The 21,268-nt window shown below is 38.2% G+C and overlaps 1 protein-coding gene across 1 annotated transcript; it reads right to left on the reverse strand.

Annotated features, from left to right (window-relative positions):
* Positions 1-1,035: 1,035 nt before the first annotated feature.
* On the reverse strand, positions 1,036-14,540 carry POU1F1 (POU class 1 homeobox 1). Its single transcript, XM_078389807.1, has 6 exons — positions 13,946-14,540; positions 8,745-8,810; positions 6,298-6,543; positions 5,473-5,637; positions 4,502-4,562; positions 1,036-1,321 (listed from the first exon to the last, which is right to left on the reverse strand). Exons 1-6 carry the CDS (start codon positions 14,085-14,087, stop codon positions 1,108-1,110), a joined length of 894 nt encoding a protein of 297 aa, XP_078245933.1. The 5' UTR covers positions 14,088-14,540; the 3' UTR covers positions 1,036-1,107.
* Between the last annotated feature and the right edge of the window lie 6,728 nt (positions 14,541-21,268).

The raw sequence follows: 21,268 nt of genomic DNA on the forward strand, positions 1-21,268 counted from the left end.
CCTCTATCAGGGAAGTTACCCGATCAAAAAATGAGATCAGATCAATCTGGCAAGATTTGTTCTTGACAAATCCATGTTGGCTTCTAGTTATTACTGCCTTATTTTCTAGGTGCTTGCATAGTGACCGTTATATAATTTGTTCCGGAATTTTCCCTGGGATTGACATCAGGCTGACTGGCCTGTAGTTCCCAGGTTTCTCTTTTTTTTTTCCTTTTTTTTTTGCTCTTTTTGAAGATAGAGACAAAATTAACCCTCATCCAATCATCTGGCATCTCACCCATTACCCATGATTTCAATAAAATAATGGACAGCGGTTCTGAGAGTCCTTTGGCCAATTCCTTCAGTACTCTTGGATGCAGTTCATCTGGTCCTATTAGCAACTGAAACTCAGAATTACAACCCCGAGTGGCTCTAAAGCTGTTGTAAAGTCCCTGTAGGGTTTTGTGAATGTGTGCAGCAGGGACAAGGCTTTTTAAAGGGTTGTTGTTGTTTAGTCATTATGTTGTGTCAGAATCTTTGTGACATCATGGACCAGAGCATGCCAGGCCCGCCTGTCTTCCACTTTTTAAGGGTACCCTTGGTCAATTCTTTTGCTTTGGGAAACCCCACTCCTGACATGCAGCCATAGACCATTAGACATGGGGAATAATTGCCCTAAAATGAAAAACGGATCATTAGTGGACATTCCCTAATTATCACAACTACAACCATTGAAAGAAACAGAGGCACTGATGGGTTAACAATAACATGTTGTAAAAGACCTTTTAAATGTGGTTTTCCTCTCTCCTGCACCAGGACCTGACACCACCTGTTCACACACTACAGAGTAGGGTGCTGATAATGGTTCAAGCACTTTATGTACTTCCAGGGTGTCTGGAAAGATACCTGTTTTGTCCAATTCCCATGTGTCTGGTACTGCTTTAACGAAGCAAAGGGATTGTGTAAAGAGCTGCCACACTAAGTGCTTTATGAGCAAAGTGTATATTCAAAGTTATTTTATTATTAAACTTGGGAAACTTGTAGACAGTACACACTCTGAGTTTAGGCCTATTTTTAATTTGGAAAAAAAGTGTGCAGTCAAGAATCCCTTTATCGCTGGAAGAGATTCTATTGGCACTCTTGATGATCCTTAATAATGGAACTGAAGGTGTTCTGGTGTAAACTGGTCTTCACTCTCTTTTCTCTTTGCCTTCGGTTGCAGAACCAAACTCGCACCACTTCCTTCTCCAGATTGAGCCCCTCGGCCATCCTCATGATCTCCTGAGATGAAGGCTTGCTTTGTTCCGCAAAATGGCTTTCTAGGGCTTCTTTTGCAGCAATGCTAGAACAAAGACAATTTTCGATCATGTCCTGGTAAATTTATCTCTTGATGTATAAATAATAGAAACCATGGGCTGTTTCAAATGGAATGTATCAATATTTCCATATAGGAAATACTGTGGGCGAAGCTTGGAAATCACATGTACTTTGTTACACGTGTTGAATATACTCCAGAATCCAGGTGAGCAGAAGCAGAACTCATGTCTCCTATTATCCTCACTATTCTCCATGTCTGCTAGCAACTGATGGGAGCTGCAGTCCGATTGCATCTGAGGAAGCCACATGCTTCCTACTGTTGCAGAGTTCAAATAAAGACTAAGTCCTAATACTTAGTCCACACAGCTGATAATACATTTTCACATGCATTCATTCACATGGAAACCCCATTGAGTTATTTGGGTCTTCAATGATTGCATGTAAAGAAACTATTATTGCTTGCAAAACATCTCAGCAGCATGGAGTGTGAAACAGTGTGAGTTCTACAAACCAGAAGTGCAGAATATTCTGGGTTAGTGCAGTTCAGAAGTCTTGTAAGAAGCTCTGCTTGGCTGCAGTTAAAAAAAATGAGGTTTCAGAAATCCAGAAAAAGGGACGTAGTGTTAGTTTGGCTGTTTCTTGACTTAGATTATCATTAGGGTTGAACCAAAAACTTATCTATTCAGATAGTTATGCTAAAAGTAATTCATTCAGAAGATGGTGTCTTCTCAAGCCTCCAAATTATGTCACAAACATCCCCACTTTTTTCAGTGCTGTTTCCTCCTCTTTCCTCCTGATATTTCTTTGGTTCCACTGTTGACATTTTTCATATATCATCATCTTGCAGACAGATCATGTGCAGAATTCCAGCCAGTCTGACTGAATATGATGATGTCATTTGGATGCCATCAGTTGGAAGAAGCTATCTGAGAGAAATAGTGGTGTCTCCTAAATTCACATATCTTCATGGGCAGATAATTTTGTTCCCCTTTGGTAGAAATGAAAAAAAAAGGGGAGGAGGGTTGGAATTACTACATTTTTCACAAAGATGAGAATTCTGATGGTTGGACTTTGAGTTACAAACTGGCATGCTATCTGTAGTTTGAGTGACTGGGAGGGACTTTTCTTGTTTGGGATGATTATCTGTCCAGCACTAACCAATCATTCTTTCCAGCTTTTGATTTCAAAGAGAGTCCTGCTTTTTTGTTGAACACTCTATTACCTCTCTTTCCTTAGTTGGTGACAGGGTTCTTTTGTTTGTTTATTCTTTGTTGTTGATTTGTTCATTGGTTGCTAGTATGTGTGCAGTAAAGAAAGCAGGATAGAAAAGTCTGTAGTTTCAAACAGCTATATGTACAGAAACTTTTTTATTTTCTCCTACAACTGTTTCAGAGTGAGTTATTAAGACTCACTCTGAAACATTTATAGAGCCAGTTGTGAAATGAGTGAACTCTGGAGAACTTGAAGCTATTCTTCTGTGTGAATCTATTTACTCACTTCTACTGTGTAAAAAAAAATAATTTTACCAGAAATTCTGCAACATTGATCAGGTCAGCCTTAGTTATATATGTTAGCATTATTGCTTTAGTTTTTGAGAAAAATTATATGTGCTTCTGCAAACTGCCTGTAACTTATTGGCTGTATTTTTCAGCTTGTTGAGACTATTCCAATATATCATGTGTTCAGAGCTTGGGAATGTTACTTTTTGGACTACAACTCCCACAGTCTGCAGCCAGTATGGAATTATGGAAGTAGAAGTTCAAAACTAGTTAACGTTTCCTAGCTCTGGGTGTGTGTGTTTGGAACACAAATGGAACATGCAACAAATGATTCCCTGTTCTAGGTGCAACCATTATTTTTGACCACAAGAGGGCAATATTATACAGAGAAATTCAAATTCTGAGGAAAATGCCCAGACGTGTCATTATTCAGCACCTGCCAAAAATAGGTAGATAGCAACCTTAATGTTGTAGAGAGGTGACTGAGGCACTATTTCCACATTTTACTTTCCATATCTGTAAAATCAAACTTCAAAAGGAACCCTGTCCTTAAATTCTGGAAACCATTAGCCATACAACTTGTGTAATCGGAGAGATGAAGGATCCCTTATGCTGTGGCACTCAGATGCTCACACTGATTTCCAACTTCTCTCTTCCAGTTATACTTGGCTTTAGAGACATTTTTATAAATATATGTTGGCAAAATTAAAGAGGGAGAAAGGAAAAATATATTTTGATCCACGGAAACTGATGCTCAAACAAATTTGTTAGTCTTTAAAGTGCCACAATATTTAGTCTCTCTCCCTCCCCCCTTTCTCCCTTTAATTTTGTCAATATGCTGAGACAGACTAACACAGGAATGTATGTGGAAACTACAGAGTGGTAGAATATACCAGATGGGCGGGATATAAATTGAACAAATAAATAAATAAATACAACTTGTAGGTGCCAAATGACCAGTACTTTGCTATGTATTTCCAAAAGTAAAGTTGAATAGTATTGGGGAATGGAAAAATCACATTTCACTCTGACAGCTCATCCTCTGATGTAATTACTTCTGATAAAACTGTAAATACAGCATTTGGGATTGCGGGAATAAAACATCAGAACCAGGCCTGATGTGCTAGGGTTAGATGAGGCCAAAGACCTGCCTGGTGTAGCATTTTATTCCCCCACTAGCCAACATGATGCTTATGGGAAGTGCACAAGCAGGAGGTAAGCTAAAAACACTGTCCTGCCTTTGTTACATATTAACAATTCAAAGTCACTCCCACTAGAGATAATACATAGTCATGATTAAGGGAAGGATTTCTATGGCATTTCACATTTCCTTTGCAACCTACATTTGAACCCATAAGCAAGTTCAAAGATGTTTATGAGTAATCTGGCCTTTCTCACCAGTTACTCATAAACATGTTCAAACCCACATATAAGCTCAAACATAGATTGTGAAAAAATATGACATGTCATAGAAATCCTCCCCTAGGACTCATGATGTTTACCAGTCTTATCCTTTTGAAATTTTGTCAAACCCTTTAAAGCTGTTCAAGTTGGTGGCCATCACTATGTGTAAACTAATATCTCAAAGAAAAGCACTGAGAAAATTTACACTCATTTTGCTTAGGACCCTGAGGTACAAATGCTGTACATACATATACTGAGACCCAAAAAGTCTGATGCAAAATCCATCTGCATTATTTTGTTACCTAATTGTCGTTCTGCGTTTTCTTTTCCGTTCATTCACTCCAACCTTTTCACTGTATAAAGCTACAAAATGGAATATTTTGAGAAAGTTATTTCTAGTGGACAATGGCAACAGGCATACTAAGATCTGTGAATTTTTGATTCCTGTAATTTAATACTTGCATTACTTATACTTATTTGACATATCCATTGAAGAAGAAGAAAATCTGTATCTGCATATGACTTGTTTTTCCAGATCAGGCTTTAAGCCATTTTGTTAGTACAAGCCTTGGGCGTCATGAGAAAGTGGGAGAACAGTTTTCAATCCATTTTTTAAGCTGTTATAAACCTCACCAATATACTGGCTGTTGTTGGTGGAAGTTGTTTGTGGAGTTAGACTCCTACAACCACCATGGCCACAAGTAGCCACATACTTAGAATACTGAAGTCAGAAGGACCACACAGATTCCCCACCTCTGTCCATGTGTCCAGTCAATGTGTGAGATGTAAGTAGGATTGCACTTAATACAATCTATGGATGCTTTGACCAGGGTGGCAGTGTTGATGGTGACCACATGACCTGCACTTGTGTGATGGAGGCTTATGCAGGCACAATGATACCTGCAGAGGAGTAACTGTGATGCCAAAAAAAAAAAAAAAAAAAAAAACAACCCAAAGCTTTTGCAGGGAATGTTGCCACCCTACAGTATTGTGGGAGTGTATAGGGCAGAAATGGAAAGTTTCTTCTTTTGGACTGCAATGCCCAGGATACCCCAGCCTGGCTGGGTATTCTGCAAATTATAGTCCAAAAAATGAATGTGTTCTATTTCTTAGCCAAAGGGACAATTTGGCTCTTCCTGCAGCAAATACGTCAAGGAATTAGCTTAAGTGTCCCACACTTTTAGAAAATGTTCACTGTGTCACTCTAGTTTTTAAAAAGTGCACATCACCAGAAGTTCTCTTTGGGGGGGGGGAACCATACAGTCAGTTATACCTCCCACTTGCTCTGCTTCTTCCAGCCACTTTGTGAGGATTGATTTTAATTTGCAAGCATTCTTGAAGCTCAGCTGCAGGTTTTCAAACCGGCAAATAGTTGTTTGGCTAAACTCAGAGCCATGCACAGCCGCCAGAGCTTCTCCGACATTTGTCTGCGTATATCCTGTCAGAAGAAAAGAAGTGTATCTGTTTGCAAAAAATGCTGACCTTCCTTTTTATATGTGGCCATACCACCCCAAGGTCCTGCACATATTTGTGATTTTAAAGCTGTTCCAGCATTTTCCTGTCATCTAACAACATAAATCTGATTTTGATTTATTTTCATACCAGTGTTGTTGTTGTTTAGTCGTTCAGTCATGTCCGACGCTTTGTGACCCTATGGACCAGGCCCTCCTGTATTCCACTGCCTCCCAGACTTGGGTCAGATTCATACCAGTGTTCATACCAGTAAGAGACACTAAAATTGCATCTGTTTTAATCCAGGCAAGCTAAAAGGAAAGCTGGAAAGCTGACATCATGCCCCTGCTCAATGTAGTTATAGCTAAAACACACCTTCTCTATGACTGAGAGAATGCACATTTACATCAGATGTTATATATATGACCATTATCTATCATACATATTTATGATGGGATCAGAAGCTCTGGTATTACACACAAAATTCTCATGTGCTCTATTAAAGAGGCCAAAGTTGGCAGGTCCATGCCTGCCAGCACTGAGATGGCATGAAGATGATCATGATTGTGATGGCCAGGTTCCATAATTAGTGTGACCACTGCAGTAGAAAAAGGAAGGTTAAAGATATTTAACATCCTTCACCTACCCAGCTTAATTCTTCTCAATTTGAATTCATTGGCAAACTTTTCCAGTTCCCTGATTTCTGGAGAATCCATATCTATCGGTTCTTCTATTGATTTGTTCTTCTTGCGGAATTCCTGCTTAAAATCTGTGGTGGTTGGGTCATCTCCAAGGATGGTTGGGTGCATGGGAGCAAAGCTGTGCCCCAGAGCACATGAACTTGCACTCAGAGCATGGTCAGGGAATTTATAAAGGCAAGGGGTGAGGCTACCTGTCAGGAAACAAAATGAATAACACAGAAAACAAAACAAAAATCACAGCAAATATTTTCATTCATTATCATTCCTTAGTCAAGCATTATTTCTACATCATTAGCAGAAAATACAGCCTCGAACTATATTCTGAACAAAAACTTATTTTTAAGGAAACAAATCTAGCATTCTTTCATTCAGATGACATCATGCTTGGAGGAATCTTGTATTTTATTTACCCTTACACAGAGACAGAAGGTACAGCCGATATCATAAATAAATTTGAATTGTGGCGGAAGATATGAATATTTATATATGCAAAGTTTATCACTTCAGCTAACAGACTGATGATTGTTTTCATAGTGGTAAACTTGAGATGTCTGGCAAGCTGAAAGTGTACTAAAAATATGAAAGTGCATATAAAATAATGCAAGTGGTAGGTTTTGAGATTTAGGTATCTTCTTAATTTGAATGTGTGCAATTAAAATATCTAGAAATGCTTCAACCAGAGAGAAAAATATAGCAATAAGCTCAACTTCAGTTATTGGATTTTTTTCCATTTTATGTTTTGAAAAATTGTCAGAATCTGTAATAATATTAAAAGAAAAAAACCTTATACTGACTGAAATGCAGTCTGAAGAAGTGAACTTGTCCACAAAAGCTCACATTAAACTATAGTAATTAGTCTTTAAGGTGCCACAATGCTTTGGTCTTATTCATTCATTCATTCATTCATTCATTGGTTTCGGCTTTATATGCTAGCACTAGCATGGCTACTTCTTCTGAAATCCAGTAGTGAGTCACAACTAGGATAGGTCCACTAATTAAAAGCTCATAAAACAGGCATCGGAAACCAACCATATAACATTTCTGCTTCATGTACTTCCTCGAATTCCTTTTGTCCCTTGTATCTCATTTCTTAAAGATATATTAGGAGAATCCAGACATCCTTCTTTACTTCATTTGTCTGTTCCTGATCATTGCTGTTCATTGTAATTGTAGCTGTCTTTGGCTTCCAAACACCAAACACGTACTCCCATAATCATCTTTCTGTGGGAGATCATTCGACCATCCACTCACACAGCTGATGGACACCATACCCACATGGGCTATCCAATGACATTTTCTATAATTCCTATGCCTATGAGTTTCCTCTTCCTTCACATGCTCATGATTTCCTTCAGCCTCCTCACAAAGCAAGGGCTGCTGTTGCTGCTATGGAGCCTTCTTAGCACTGCTTGCACAGCAAGAACAAGTGCAGAAATAGTCACCTTTACAAGCCATTGGGTCTGAACACCACACAATCAAACATTTCTTCTCTATCGTCTTCCTTGTGGCATACATCTCAGATCCCTGCCATAATCACACAGTCCGTTGAATTTCTAACTGCAGCCATGTCAGCCTCCCGTTCCTCCACCAATTCACCTTTAGATGTGTTTCCAAGGGATAGCATGAGGATATTACTCTGTCACCAAGACATGGCACCAAGGCCCAGTGGTGTCGTGGTGGCAAACCAGAGCATTCCATTAGACCATGTTCCCACACAGAAAGCCATGGTAGAGGAGAGCAGGTGGGTGAGACTCATGCCATTGTAAGTGGGACCACAACAGACTGTGCAGTTGCTTTTATTTTTATTCCTTAGTTTTCAAATCATCCCTGTTCCCTGGTCTATCAATTGATGGGACAGTATTTATGCGCAAGGGAGGGCATGTGACACCCAGAGAAGATTGGAGATTACACTGCAGTGGAAACTGGAAATGGAATCAGAACACTCCATGTTGAATTGGCAATGACAATGCAAAACACATGTTCCTGTGAGGGTCTATGCCTGTTCACTGGTGGAGGGCAATCTAAAACCAAAACATTTGGTTGTGACAACCTGTCGTATTTTTTTAACCCTTTTTATTGTGGTAAGGAAAAACCTCACTTGTTCATGAGTAGTTAACATTACTGCATGGGGATAAGATGTATATTGCAATACTGCATGGAGATAAATATACATCATTTTGATTGCTCAGACACATTCTGATATGCTTCCTATGCAGTTTCTTTCATTAATAAAGTAGCAGCTAGGAAAGAATATCTATTGGCAGATCCTGGCAATAACCCCAGGCAAACAGATTTGTTTTTCATCAGATTTGCAGTACAAGTCATAAGATTGGTTTTGCTTTTAAAGAAAAGTGTTACTGGTTTTTTGTTTTTTTTTTAAAAAAAATCTTACCTGCCATTACCCCATATGCAGCCTGCTGATTTCCATAATGACATGAAGGGACAGAATAATGCAGTCCTGATCAACCGTTTCCCAAAAATGCCACACAGAAGCATATGTAGGAGCATTAAAGAGTTTGGATCAAAGACAAAACAGGTGAGGCTTGTAAGAAAACATATAAAGATTCAAGAAGCATCCTTTCAATCAAAATGGATTGTGTTAATGTTCGCAGTTTCTAACTCCACTGAGCCTGCAACTCTGGCTATTGTACAAGTCTGTCAGTTGATTTGATCTATGCATCCAATGAAGCTATTGTGACACTTTATGGCCACAAACCTTTCTTTCAACTCAGCTCAGATTGTGCCAACAGAAAACTGGGGAAAGCTCAGCTGGGTGAAAGCCCAGGAACTATGGGCTAAGTCTGACCTTGGCAGATGTAGATGCAATCAAAGTAGCACTTTGTCACATGTTGAAATATGAATGGATTCATCCATCTCATATTCTCACATGCAGTTTGGTCTGGCAAACTGGCTCCCTCACAGTTTCTACAATGAAGGACATCAGCTGTAACTATTTTCTTTTTAATTATGCAGCATATCATTTAGCAATTCCAGACACTATGATTATTTTTCCCAGCAGATATGCACTGTTGAATAGATGTTTGGTGAATGTCAAAGATTAGCATTATTGGATTTCCAACTGAGTAGCTGTCTCAGCAAAAACAAAAAAACAAAAAATTCTACCTTAAAAGGCAGGTAAATTTTGTTTGGAACAAGCTTTTCATGAAAAGCAACAAAAAATGAGCTGCAGCCTATCAAAGCTGACGCCAAATTAAACAACATGTAACGGCCATAGGTCTCGTCATTATTGTGGGATTACACACAGAGCTTGGGAATAGCTAGTTAATCCTCACTTGTAATTATAGCTAGTTATTTGTAACTAATGGTTTTCAAGCTCCGTAATGTCAGTGTTTCATTAATTCATTTTTGTGATAATTACATTGGTTGAAATCCTGTTGCTTAGCATAGAAATGTACAGACAGAAATGTGTGAATTTTAAACTAATCTTTATCAGAGGGCCTTTCAAAGTCAAAATGTGTAAACAAGAATTTGCACTATGTGAATACATACAGAAGCATTCCCAGATTAATACACTGCCATGGGGAACATAGAAATTAAATTACTTTTATTTGCTATGGCATTTGAGAAACACCAGAGCCCAGTAAGACACCATGTGCTTTGCTTGTAGATAGTACCAGTTTTAGTCCACAGCATCTCTAGGTAGAGCAAGAACAATAATTCCCAACATTGAGTTTCCAGATGTCCATGGACTAAACCTTTCAGAACCCTTCACCACTAGCTGTGCTGGCCAGGATTTCTGGGAGCTGTAGTTCAAGAATTTCTGGGGATCCATGATTGGGAACAACTGATCGAGAACAATCCTGAATGCCCCAAACACTGGGCAGTTACTGACATTCAGTTTTGACAATCATGAGCTAGATGCAGCAGTAGTTTGACTCAGCTTCCTGTCCTCATTTTATAGACACATGACTGTGTTGTATCAGGAAGGTATAACGAATAGAATTCTGGCCACCAATTCTTTCCTTTCTTTTTCCTTTTCTCTTTTATTATAAATTTTTATTGTTTTGGGGTTTGGTAATATTTATAATGCATATATAAAGAAAATAAATTGCTGTGCAGCATGCTATTCTTGGTTTTCATTTTATCAGTCACTGATATTGGTTTGAAAGAGAAATACATTGTATTTCTGAATAGCTAAGATAGTCTTGATTTTCATTCTTGCAGTCATGGATCTTGTTTTAAAACAGAAATAAATTATATTCCTGGAAGGATTGTATTTCACTTTAAATTAAAACCTCAGCACAATGCTCTGCTTGCTTCTTCATTTCTTCGTTTTGAATTCATAAATGGCTTTTTTTGCAGTGAAACTGCAAAAGTTTCAACTTAATGATCTTTGAAGTAGTTGAGTATTGTATAATCTGGTTTCAGGGTCATCTGCTTTAATACCTGTCTTGATATTTCTCCAAAATTAAAACCTACAGCCAGCGTTGTAAGAAACCTTCAAGGTGCTGAAAAGAGGCTGCCTTTAAACTGTCTCCAAGGGAAAGTAGAGAGTTGCCATTTCTGGGCATAATGACTTTCATGCATCACTGAAATAGTATTTCATTTGGAAGAAAGAGGATGAGAGATGTGGAAGCAAGTCATAATAAAAACCTTTTGAGATTTCTTTTCACAGCTTTTTCTAATATGGCACCCAGAATAGGAAATCCTAATAGACTGGATAGTTAAAGATGCATGCAACGTACATGATCTTACCCATCTTCAAGAAAAGCCTAACTCCATTTCCTTCCACTGTCAGAAGGACGGCGGATAGAAATAAGAGACAATATTTTTTGAGCTAAAGCTCCACATAGCCACATTCCTCCTCTGCTTCTCACCTAGTGGGCTATGGTGAGCACTTACACATTATCAAAATAGATGTCAAGAGAAGACAATGATTTGTATAAAACTATGTGTGCTAATATATAGGATGCTGCTTTTTATGTGCTGTCAAGTTGCTTCCAACTTATGGTGGTCCTATGAATTAGTGACCACCAAAAGTCCCTGTTAACAGCCCTGCCGGGTTATGCAAACTCAAGGCTTCCTCTCCTGAATCTACTCAACTTTAATTGTATTTAGTCACTGCCCGTCTCAATAAAACATAATTAAATATGAGCACAAATTTGGATTACAAAAGGGTTGGAACAATCTTAAACAAAGCTCAAAAATCATTCTGGTAGGTTTTTATAGTAAAAGGTAAGTTAAAAGCTTTTAAAAAGGGGTGTGTGTAAAAAGTTAACATTTAAAACAGGACTCTGGGTTATATTGAACTTTTTGTTTTCACAAAAGAGTGGTGTAATTTGTTAGCTGCCACAGTAGACAGTACAACCATATTAGTGACAAAAGGCTGATGATCATTACGAAAGAGTTCTACTATTGTATCCAATGATGATTTATTACTGTCTTAGCCATAATACTGTACAATTTCTTTTGGGTTCCATATATAAAGATAAGTTCAGTATGTATGGTATGACATCCTCAGTATGGCCATAACCAAAAACACAAGTTCATTGTGATAGGTGAACACCTGAATAATCTCCCTTCTACATTGGCAAATGGTATAATGTGGGAGTCCATCCATCTCATATTTGGTTTTCCACTTTTCCTCCTGCCTTCTATTTTTCCAAGCACTATCGCCTTTTCCAGTGAGTCTTTTCATGGTATGTCCAAAGTATGATATCCTCAGTTTTGTCACTCTGCTTTTTAAAATTACAAGTTCTTCATCAGGGTTTTTAAAAAGGAATTTGCCATCTTTTGTAGAGTTCTTCAGTTTATTATTTCAATCTTCTCTTTATTTTAGCCTGAACAGATACATGTCCCCCTCTCACCATTCATGATCTTGGTTTATATTTGACTGCTTCGATCTTATGAAGAGAAGACTTATTTTTATCTCCTTTATTGTTCTCTTAAATTTCTTTGCTCTGATTATTGTAACAGTTATTGCTGTCGCTGCATGACAATCAGTCACTGAAAGTTTGCATTTAGTATTCTTCTATTTCTATCATCTTTTTGCTTCTTGTCTATCATTAAAAATTTAGAAAATTTAATCAGTCATCCATCTAGGCTTTGCATAAAAGTTTTACTGTTTTCACTTGTGCAGGATCTGGAGTTGGAGCATAGATGTGAATGATGGTTGATAGGCCCCAGAAATCTGCAGGAGATGTAATTTGCCATTTTAATGGCAAATATAATATAATATAATATAATATAATATAATATAATATAATATAATATAATATAATATAATATAATATAATATAATATAATGCACCATCTCCCAAAGAAAGATTTAATCAAACGAGTCAAAATCAACACAGAACAATTGAATCAAGGAAATTAATACTCGCCAGTTGTCTATTGATTCAATCAGTCTACTCTAGTTGGAACCTATAGACAGATTTAGGCTATTTTCAAACGCAAGTGCATAAGTATTGCTTATACAAACTTCTTTAAAAAGTTTATTAATTTGAATTCAATCATAGCTACCATTACATCTAGGGATGAGAAGATACTTTGCTAAAATGTATGGCTGAGACCACAAAAAACAGCCTGGGGACCCACATGCATCTCCAGAATTGCTCATTGCTCATGCCTCATCTATATAATTGAATGTAGCTCATCTCTTTTTACAGCCAATATACAGCAGAAGTGGGAAGATTCCAGAGAAATCATCCTTGAAATTAGGGTGCAAAGCAGACCTAATTTGCATAGAGTTTTAAAATGTTGTGCTTCAATAGTTTTAAAAGACATTATTGTAGATTCAATCAAACTTTGCATTCTTGTTTGAATTTTAAAGATCCAACCTAGTTTGTTCCACACATTAATGACTGTACTTTGCCAGAATGGCTATGCATATGAAATAAAGGTCAGTTACTGAGTATTGGAAAAACTCAAGGGACAGGGTGATGGTTATGAAAAGTGACTGGATCATACTCCTGGGTGTTTTTTTTTTTTAACAAATACCTGAAACAAATTATCTTATGGGCACCCTAAGGATTGATCTTTGTATATTGCAGCCCACTTCGTCAGATGCAACAGAGAAAACAGCATGTAGCCCACAGAAAACAATGCCAAATAAGGCATGCTCATCTTTCAGGTGCTGAAGTATACTTTTTTGTCTTTGCTGAAACAGACTGACAGGTTAACCCCCATAGAAATTTCAACAAATAGACTGGCTTTTCTTTCTTGAACACTTTAATCACCAAGATGTACAGTATGACACTATTTTACCTACCTCTTTGAAAAGAACGTGCAGAAATGACATTAATGTTCTGTTTCATTTTCTGTAAAATTGAATTCATTTCCATTAATTTGAAAAAACAAAGACACTACTCAAATCATATATCCTCTTGGATTAGAGGAATATTTTGTGCCACCCGAAAAACTCCCTAGGCCAATTAGTTGTAGATACTATTTATAAAGCAAGCAGCATACCACTTGCTAATTTTCATCTGGTGAAAGCATACTCTAAGAAGCTCTCTTTAAAAAAAAAAGAGAAAGTTTTCTCCTAATGTACTTGCATGAAAATGAAAGATTCTAAGGCAGTAAAATGGAACATTGACAACAGCAACACTGTTAGAATAAAAAAGGTACCTGTAGACACCACATTAGTGGCATGATTGGAGACGGGTAAGCACTCTGCAGCACTGTGATGCATTATCAGAGGCAGAGTGGGAGATGAGTCAGAATTCAGTGGGACGAAGGTGTCAGCTGAAGGAAAGACTTGACAACTCATTCCCACAAAAAGAGAGAGAGATTTGCTTTCTCTCCCAACTATCAGTTGCAGTTCACAGCAGTTCAAGCTCAATGGCCAGTTTTCTTCACTTGCATATATACATCACATGGGTTATGGTGCACAGGGAGTCGTGTGCAGGTATTTATACCACTAGAAAATCCCTTTATCCATTTTAATATGTTTTGCCTGGCCATGTTGCTTGATCACCGTAGAACCTCCTTCCTTCCCACCCAAACGCAACAGACACCCAATTAATGAGAGGAAACTAGAGACTCAGTTTTGCAGATTTTTTTCAAGCAGGCTTTTGTGAAGGAACTATATTGGATAAGGCTATAGGGGGGGTTTTCTGGCCCCAATTTCTGCTCTCGTGATCACGGCAGAAAGCTCCTCAATGTCCTCAATCTGTATGAACACCTGTCAGTCTTCCATCTGCAAACAAAAAACAAAAAACCCCCATGTTGCCAAGTTTTTCCAAGCTAGCTGGGTAAAAAAATTTAAAACCTCTGAAAAGTATTGCGCATGAAAATTAAATAGATACAATTTTACTCTTAGTTGGTGGATAATATTAAGAAACTCATTAATACAGATTAGTGAGTGAAGAAGAATTTGAATCTATGGGTTAGTAAATGTTTCTTTAGGGGACCAAGTCTAAGAAACTCAAGACAGGGTGATTTTATGATTCTGTATAAATAACGTCAACAACTCTTGAACTAATATGGACCTTTTGAAACTTTCACGTAATTTCATTGCTTTTTTAAAAAATCCAAAATAATTTAAAAGTGTGAATATATGTAACATTGCTAGTAATAATATGGTGTGGAGGGAGGTGTTAAACAGAGCATGAGTCTGCTATAGCTGCATAATTAAGATAACATGACTTTATTATTAAACAAATTGAATAATTTTAATTAATTAAAATCTGTCTATTGATTTGCCTTGTAACACACTAAAAGAAATTGATATATCCATTCCTTTCCACACCCATGGAAACCATTTTTTAAAATCAAGAAAAAATTGATCTTATAGAAAAGATACAACAATGTATAATAATAAGGAAGACAAGCTCCCCATTACTTTCCCTAGTAAAACAAAAACAAACAACTCCTCCCCAAAACAGCCTTGTTATGTGCAAAATCTAAAAGTAGGGTGCATAGTCCAATAACAATATTGTTCACCCTTATCTTTTAATAGTTCTCACAGACCACACAACTTTTTAGATCAGGTCTTTCTAGATCAGTGTTTCCCAGACTCAGGGTTGTGACCCCAAGGGAATTGCAAAGTGTTTTCTGTGGGGTCGTGGGTAGTGGAACTTTCGTGGCTCCAGAATGCATGAGTAGACAGGCCAGTCCCGGGGGCCGGACCCTCAGTAGGTCCAGCTGGGATAGGGATATTCATATTTGTTTACAAGTACGAATATCCCCATCTCTAGTCATGGATCACCTTATGTGTGCTGTATCCCTTGTTAAATGATTTTTTTCTTGACATGTCGGAAACAGAAATTAAAGTGACTACATATAAGAAGCAGGCCCTTTGGGGGAGAAAGAAACCTCTGTTTTCTGAGAAGGGACGACTTCACCGCATTAAAAATGCCTTTTTACGCAAATGTGGCACAAAAGGGTGTCGCAGGTTACTTGGCTATTATAAAAGGCAGTTGTGACTCAAAGAAGGTTTGAAACCACTGCTCTAGAGTGAAGACAATGCCTTCTTAAAAAAATATTTTTAAAGTAGCCAATAATATACTAGGAATCAATTGTGATAAACCTCACTTCCTTCTATATAAAGCTCACAGAGTATTTCAAAACCAACAATTTAATTAACAAATTACTTGATGCTAATGAAATGAATTAAACAATTTCTTGCACAATGTTAACAACACCAAATATTTGTTCATATTGGAGTGTTGCATAATGTAAAATTATGGACTTATATGAGATACAGGTAAAATTAAAAACAAATTAAATATTTAATTACACTATTTAAAAATATTGTTATTTGTGGTACTAAAAAGGCCTTTGTGTCATTTTGTCCATCAGCAAGTTTATAATGCAGCTCACTAGATTTCTCCTCTCCTACGTCCTGTTTCAATATAGAGAATCCAGAGATTATAGGTAAACCAGAAGGTTTCAGCTTTCCTCACCATGCATAGGAAATGGAAGAAGGGACAAATCACCAAAGAAAAGCAGAACAAATAGCCAATATGTGCAAATAAATGCTTTAGGAAGGCTAAAGCTTAGAATAAATTCAGACTTGCAATGTATGTAGAAAACAACAAAAAAGGATTTTTCTGCTAAACTCCAAGCATTCTGCTGCATGAAGAATGAAGAAATGAAGAATGAATAAATAATAATAAAGCTGTGATTTTTCTGAGACCAAATGTGGGTTTCTTAGCAATGAGTCATGCCAGAGAAATCTTATTAAAAATAATGATAATTACGAGCTTAGTAGATGAGTGGAATGCTGTATACATAGTATATCCTGATTTCAGCAAGGTTTTTGACAAGGTCCTTTCTGATAGTCTTGTGACCAAGCTGGTAAAAAAGTGTGCTAGATAAAGTCACTGTTAAACAGATTTGTAGCTAGTTGATGGGTTATGCCCAAGGAGTATTAACCAATGTTTTCTTTTCATCATGGAGGGAAATGGCAAGCAGAGTGCCACAGGATTCTGTCCTAGACCCAGGGTTGTTCAATATATTTATAAATGACTTGGATGAGGATGCAAAGGGGACACTCATCAAATCTGCAGACAATACCAAATTTAGATGGGTAGCTAATACAGATGGAAGAACCAGATGGAAGAATCAGAATTGAAGAGGTTTGTATAGGGAATGAGAACTGGACCAAAACAAGCAAAGGGAAAAAAAGTTCTACTTTTAGACAAGAAAAATTAGATGCACAAATTTAAGGTGAGTGACAACTAGATTGGCACTAGTACATGTCATAAAGATCCAGGAATCTTGATAGATTACCAGTTTAGTATGAATACAGTGTGGTCAGCAGGAAAAAAGCTAATTTACCAGCAGGCCATATCAAATAAAAATATCATTTCTAATCTGAGGGATGTAATAGTGCCACTTTCTTCTGCTTTAGTCAGACTTCCCCTGGAATACTGTGTCCTCTTGTGGGCACCACAGTTTAAGAACATGTGAGGAAGAAAACATGGCCACCAGGGCTCCAGTTGGCAGACCATCTCCCCTTTCCCCCTAACCGGGAGAATTTGAGACCTCCAGTTCCCCAATAGATCAAGGCAATGCACTATGATAAGCCAAGGCCAAGCAATCTAGAACCCCCCACTAACATCCCTGAGGAGGTGATACCACAAGAAGGGGGATGCTTCTAGAGCAGGAAGGGGCAACTGGCCCTTGGGAGCTAAGGAATATAATGCAGATTATGGACATAGGAAAAGATCAGGAGAAGGGGAGTGAGTGAGAGTGAGTGAGAGAGAGAGAGAGAGAGAGAGAGAGTAAGCAGAACAGATAAAAGAATGCTCTCCAGATGTGAAAGTGGAGGATGTTTAAAAGGAGGGAAACTGGGGAAATGCCTTGCAGGAGTTCCAAGAAGGCTACCAAGTAGATGTACAACCCTCAGAAGAACTAGAACTTGCAGATGAGTGTGAGTATGTATACAAAGAAGACTGTTGGACTGTAGTTAATGTACAACTGGGAATATCCCTGGAAAAGGCTGAGAGAGATCTAAATACTAAGCCTCTTCCCAAGCCCTGTTCCTGGAGGGAAAGGGTATGATAGGAGCAGAGACATCACCAGCAGGAAGCCCAGACCAGTGAACCAGCCTCAATCCCATCAGGATGCTGGGGGGGGGGACAAAATATCCAAAAGACAATGCCAGCCAAGGGACAATGAGTCACTAGTCAGAACTGGGACTGCCAGTGCTGCTTTTGATGTGGGCATATAAACCTTCCCTCTTGCAGATGGCGAGGAGGTGAACAGCAAGACTCAACCTGTTGAGAAGGGAGGGAAAAGAAACCAAATTGGTGGCCATAACCGGGAGACATTAGGACTCTAAAAGACAATTAGGGGAAGTGAAGGGAACTATCACAAAAGGAGCTCCTTGTACCATATGTGTTTCCTCTGTCTCTGTTTCAGTAAATCCTGTTATTGTTGAAGCCTAGGGTGTCTTCTATGGAATCAGGAAGGGAAGAAGTAGCTCCCACCAAAGTTGCCCTTCTGTGATGGGGCTCACAGAAGGATATCATCAAACTGGAACATGTCCAGAGGAGGGTGACTAGAGTAACAAAAGATCTAGAAACCAAGGAGTACAAGGAGTGGTTGAAGGAGACTGGTATGTCTAGCTTGGAAAATATGGAGAGGTGATCTGATAGCTATCTTCAAATATGTAAAGTGCTATCATATGAAAGATGGAGCAAGGCATCATGTACCTCCAGAGGGTAGGAGTTAAGTAATGGGTTCAAATTATGAGAAAGGGATTTCCTGCTTAAAATTAGGAGGAACATCTTGAAAATAAGACTTGCTGGCAGAGGATGGCCTCAGAGGGCAGGATTCTCTTTCCTTGGCGTTTTTAAATCAGAGATTAGATGGCCACTAGTCAAGGATTATTTAGCTGTGGATTTCTTCCTTGAGTGATGGCTTTGATGGTCCTTGGGGTGTCTTCTAGTTACACTAGAAAATTATAATTCTAAAGTACAGCAATTTGGGCAAAGGCACGCTTCCAATGGTGAAAACGCAGTGTAAGATTCAAACAATGACCTAGGAGAAAACAGGTAAATCAAGGAAATATGATTCAAAGGCAAAGTCCAACCAAAGAGCAAGTGAGTCAGGAAAAGTAATGCAGAGGCATAAGCAACAGCAGGACAAATTCAGGATTGTTCTTAGATTCTTGTTCTAGTCCCTTTTAAAATATTTTCTCTCTCCCATTCCCACTAACATCTCTCCCTCACAGAATCCTCTCAGATTCTCAAAGACAAGAAAGTTTCACCAGCAAACTGGGTTACACAGCAGTGTAATCTCTTACTTCCAGTGGATCTTGGTCTTGAGCCCTTTTTTAATTCCAGTGAACCTTCCTGTTAGTAAGGACACAATCCCCCCCCCCTTAGATAGCAGAATAGAAACTTTATTCGTGGCATTTTCCAACACCAAAACAATCAATTTATCAAGAATATATTTATAGCAAATATCAAGTTAATTTCCTACTTGAAGAACACAGTTTTAAACATAAAACAAGACTTAGGTATATATCATCAGCACCCACTTAATATCCATGCCATATTTCTCAAATCTAGATTGTATAGTCACTAAGCTACACTTAGTAGACTGTATCAAAGATAATAAGTATATAGGTAGAGACATGATGGAATACACCAAGGACAAGCCCTTCCCAGCATTCTGTACAAAAGGCTGGCCACCAGATTCTGGTGAAGCCCCCATGCAGAACATGAGTACAATAGCATCCTCCTCTTTGTGTCCCGTAGCAAATGGTATCCAGAGCCTAACAGTCTCTGATACTAGAGATCATACATAATCATCCTGACTAGTACTCATTAATAGCTTTACTGATTGTCTAATCTTCCTTTAAAGTCTTCCAAGCTAGTGGACATTATCCTGTGATAGCATGATATCTTATGATGGTGAATACCATAATTCCATGTTTGAAGAAGTGCTTCCTTTTATTTCTTGTGAATCTCAACACATCAGTCAGTGCAGGGTCTACTGCTACAAAATAAGTGGAAAAGGTACTCTCAATCTACTTTTTCCAGACCATGTATATCTCTATGTACTTAGTCATGTCCGTTCTAACTTCCCTTTATTTCTGAGCTGATGCACTCCATTTGTTACCGTATCTTTTCAGAGAAGAATTGTTCCAGCATCTTTGATTTTTCTAAATGTGCAATATTCATTTAGAGGTGTAGTGACCAACCATAACCGTACACAGTATTCTACATATGGTCGCACCTTAGATAATTGAAAAAGAGAAAGGATTAAGAGATTTTATGAGAAGACACTTTCCCATGAACCAAATACAGTGTAGATAGCTTTTAAAAGCCTATAGAAGACATATTAGCTCCTGTTGCCAAGCTTTGGTTCATTGGGTTTGGACTAAAACCAGACATAATTGCATTATGGCTGACAATAGTCTTAAAGCCCGATTGAGGGGAAAATGGGCCTACTTGGTAAGGGATAAAAATTTAAGATAATTTGTTTTCCTGGGACACCTGCCCTCCCATTAGATTGCTGAAAAGCAACCTCTGAATGTATATCACAGGCAGCATATCATGTGAGCAGCAAAGTCCGTGCTCCCACGGTTCTCAGAACACTGCTGAACAAATAATGGATATAGGAGGTGAAATATTAGTTCCACTAAATTACGTATAATTGGACGCGGCACGGACACAAAACAAAAATTGAAAATTTTATTTGTACAACACAAAACATCCTATTAAAACAACTCTATGCTTTTCCTACATTTTTATGATAATCTGCTGCTTCTATGTGTGCTGGTTTTTACATATTCCATGCAAAGCTAGCATTGTACTTATATATAATATTTGCTGTAACTACCTATGTAATATGTGTCATCCAGACTGAAATAAATGTTTTCAAGTCCACTTGAAATCAGCGGGATATAGTACTTGTCACTAAGTGTTTCTTTGACTTCATCTGCTTTGTTTGAATGGGTATGGAAGCTAAATATTTCAAAAAGTTGAAAACATTGCAATTGCTAAAATATGGCTGAAATCCTGTTGCTTTGTGTTACACATACCATGCCAGCAGGTGTGCCCCCATCACTACAGCTTATTAATTGCCAGCTAGAAAAGACTGGATGTTATGCTTCTCCTATAGCACCAGGGTCCCCTGGCAATCACTCCATGGGCCCCAGCTTCTTGACTTAGAACAGTTTTTATTAGCAGCACAGCATCATTTTCCCTGTCTTTCCCCCCACAGTCTTCAAAGGGCTGAATTACAATCTCTGCACCCTTGGGCACCACTTGCCAGCTTGGGAACCGAGTTTACTTCACTGGAATTCCCCAGAAACCAAGTTCTGGAAAGCAGGAAAGAGAGGAGAACTTAAGCCCAGGAAGCACCTCTTTTAGGGAATGCTTGTATAGATGAGTAAAAGAAGTTAGCCTCTGCAGTTTGTCTCTACCACTCTCTTTCCTCCCCAGGGCTGCGGTGGTGTCCAGGTTAACATAGCCTTGCCTAAGCACATGG

The sequence above is a fragment of the Pogona vitticeps genome, chromosome 3 (genome assembly GCF_051106095.1).
Source record: "Pogona vitticeps strain Pit_001003342236 chromosome 3, PviZW2.1, whole genome shotgun sequence".
NCBI lineage: Eukaryota > Metazoa > Chordata > Lepidosauria > Squamata > Agamidae > Pogona > Pogona vitticeps.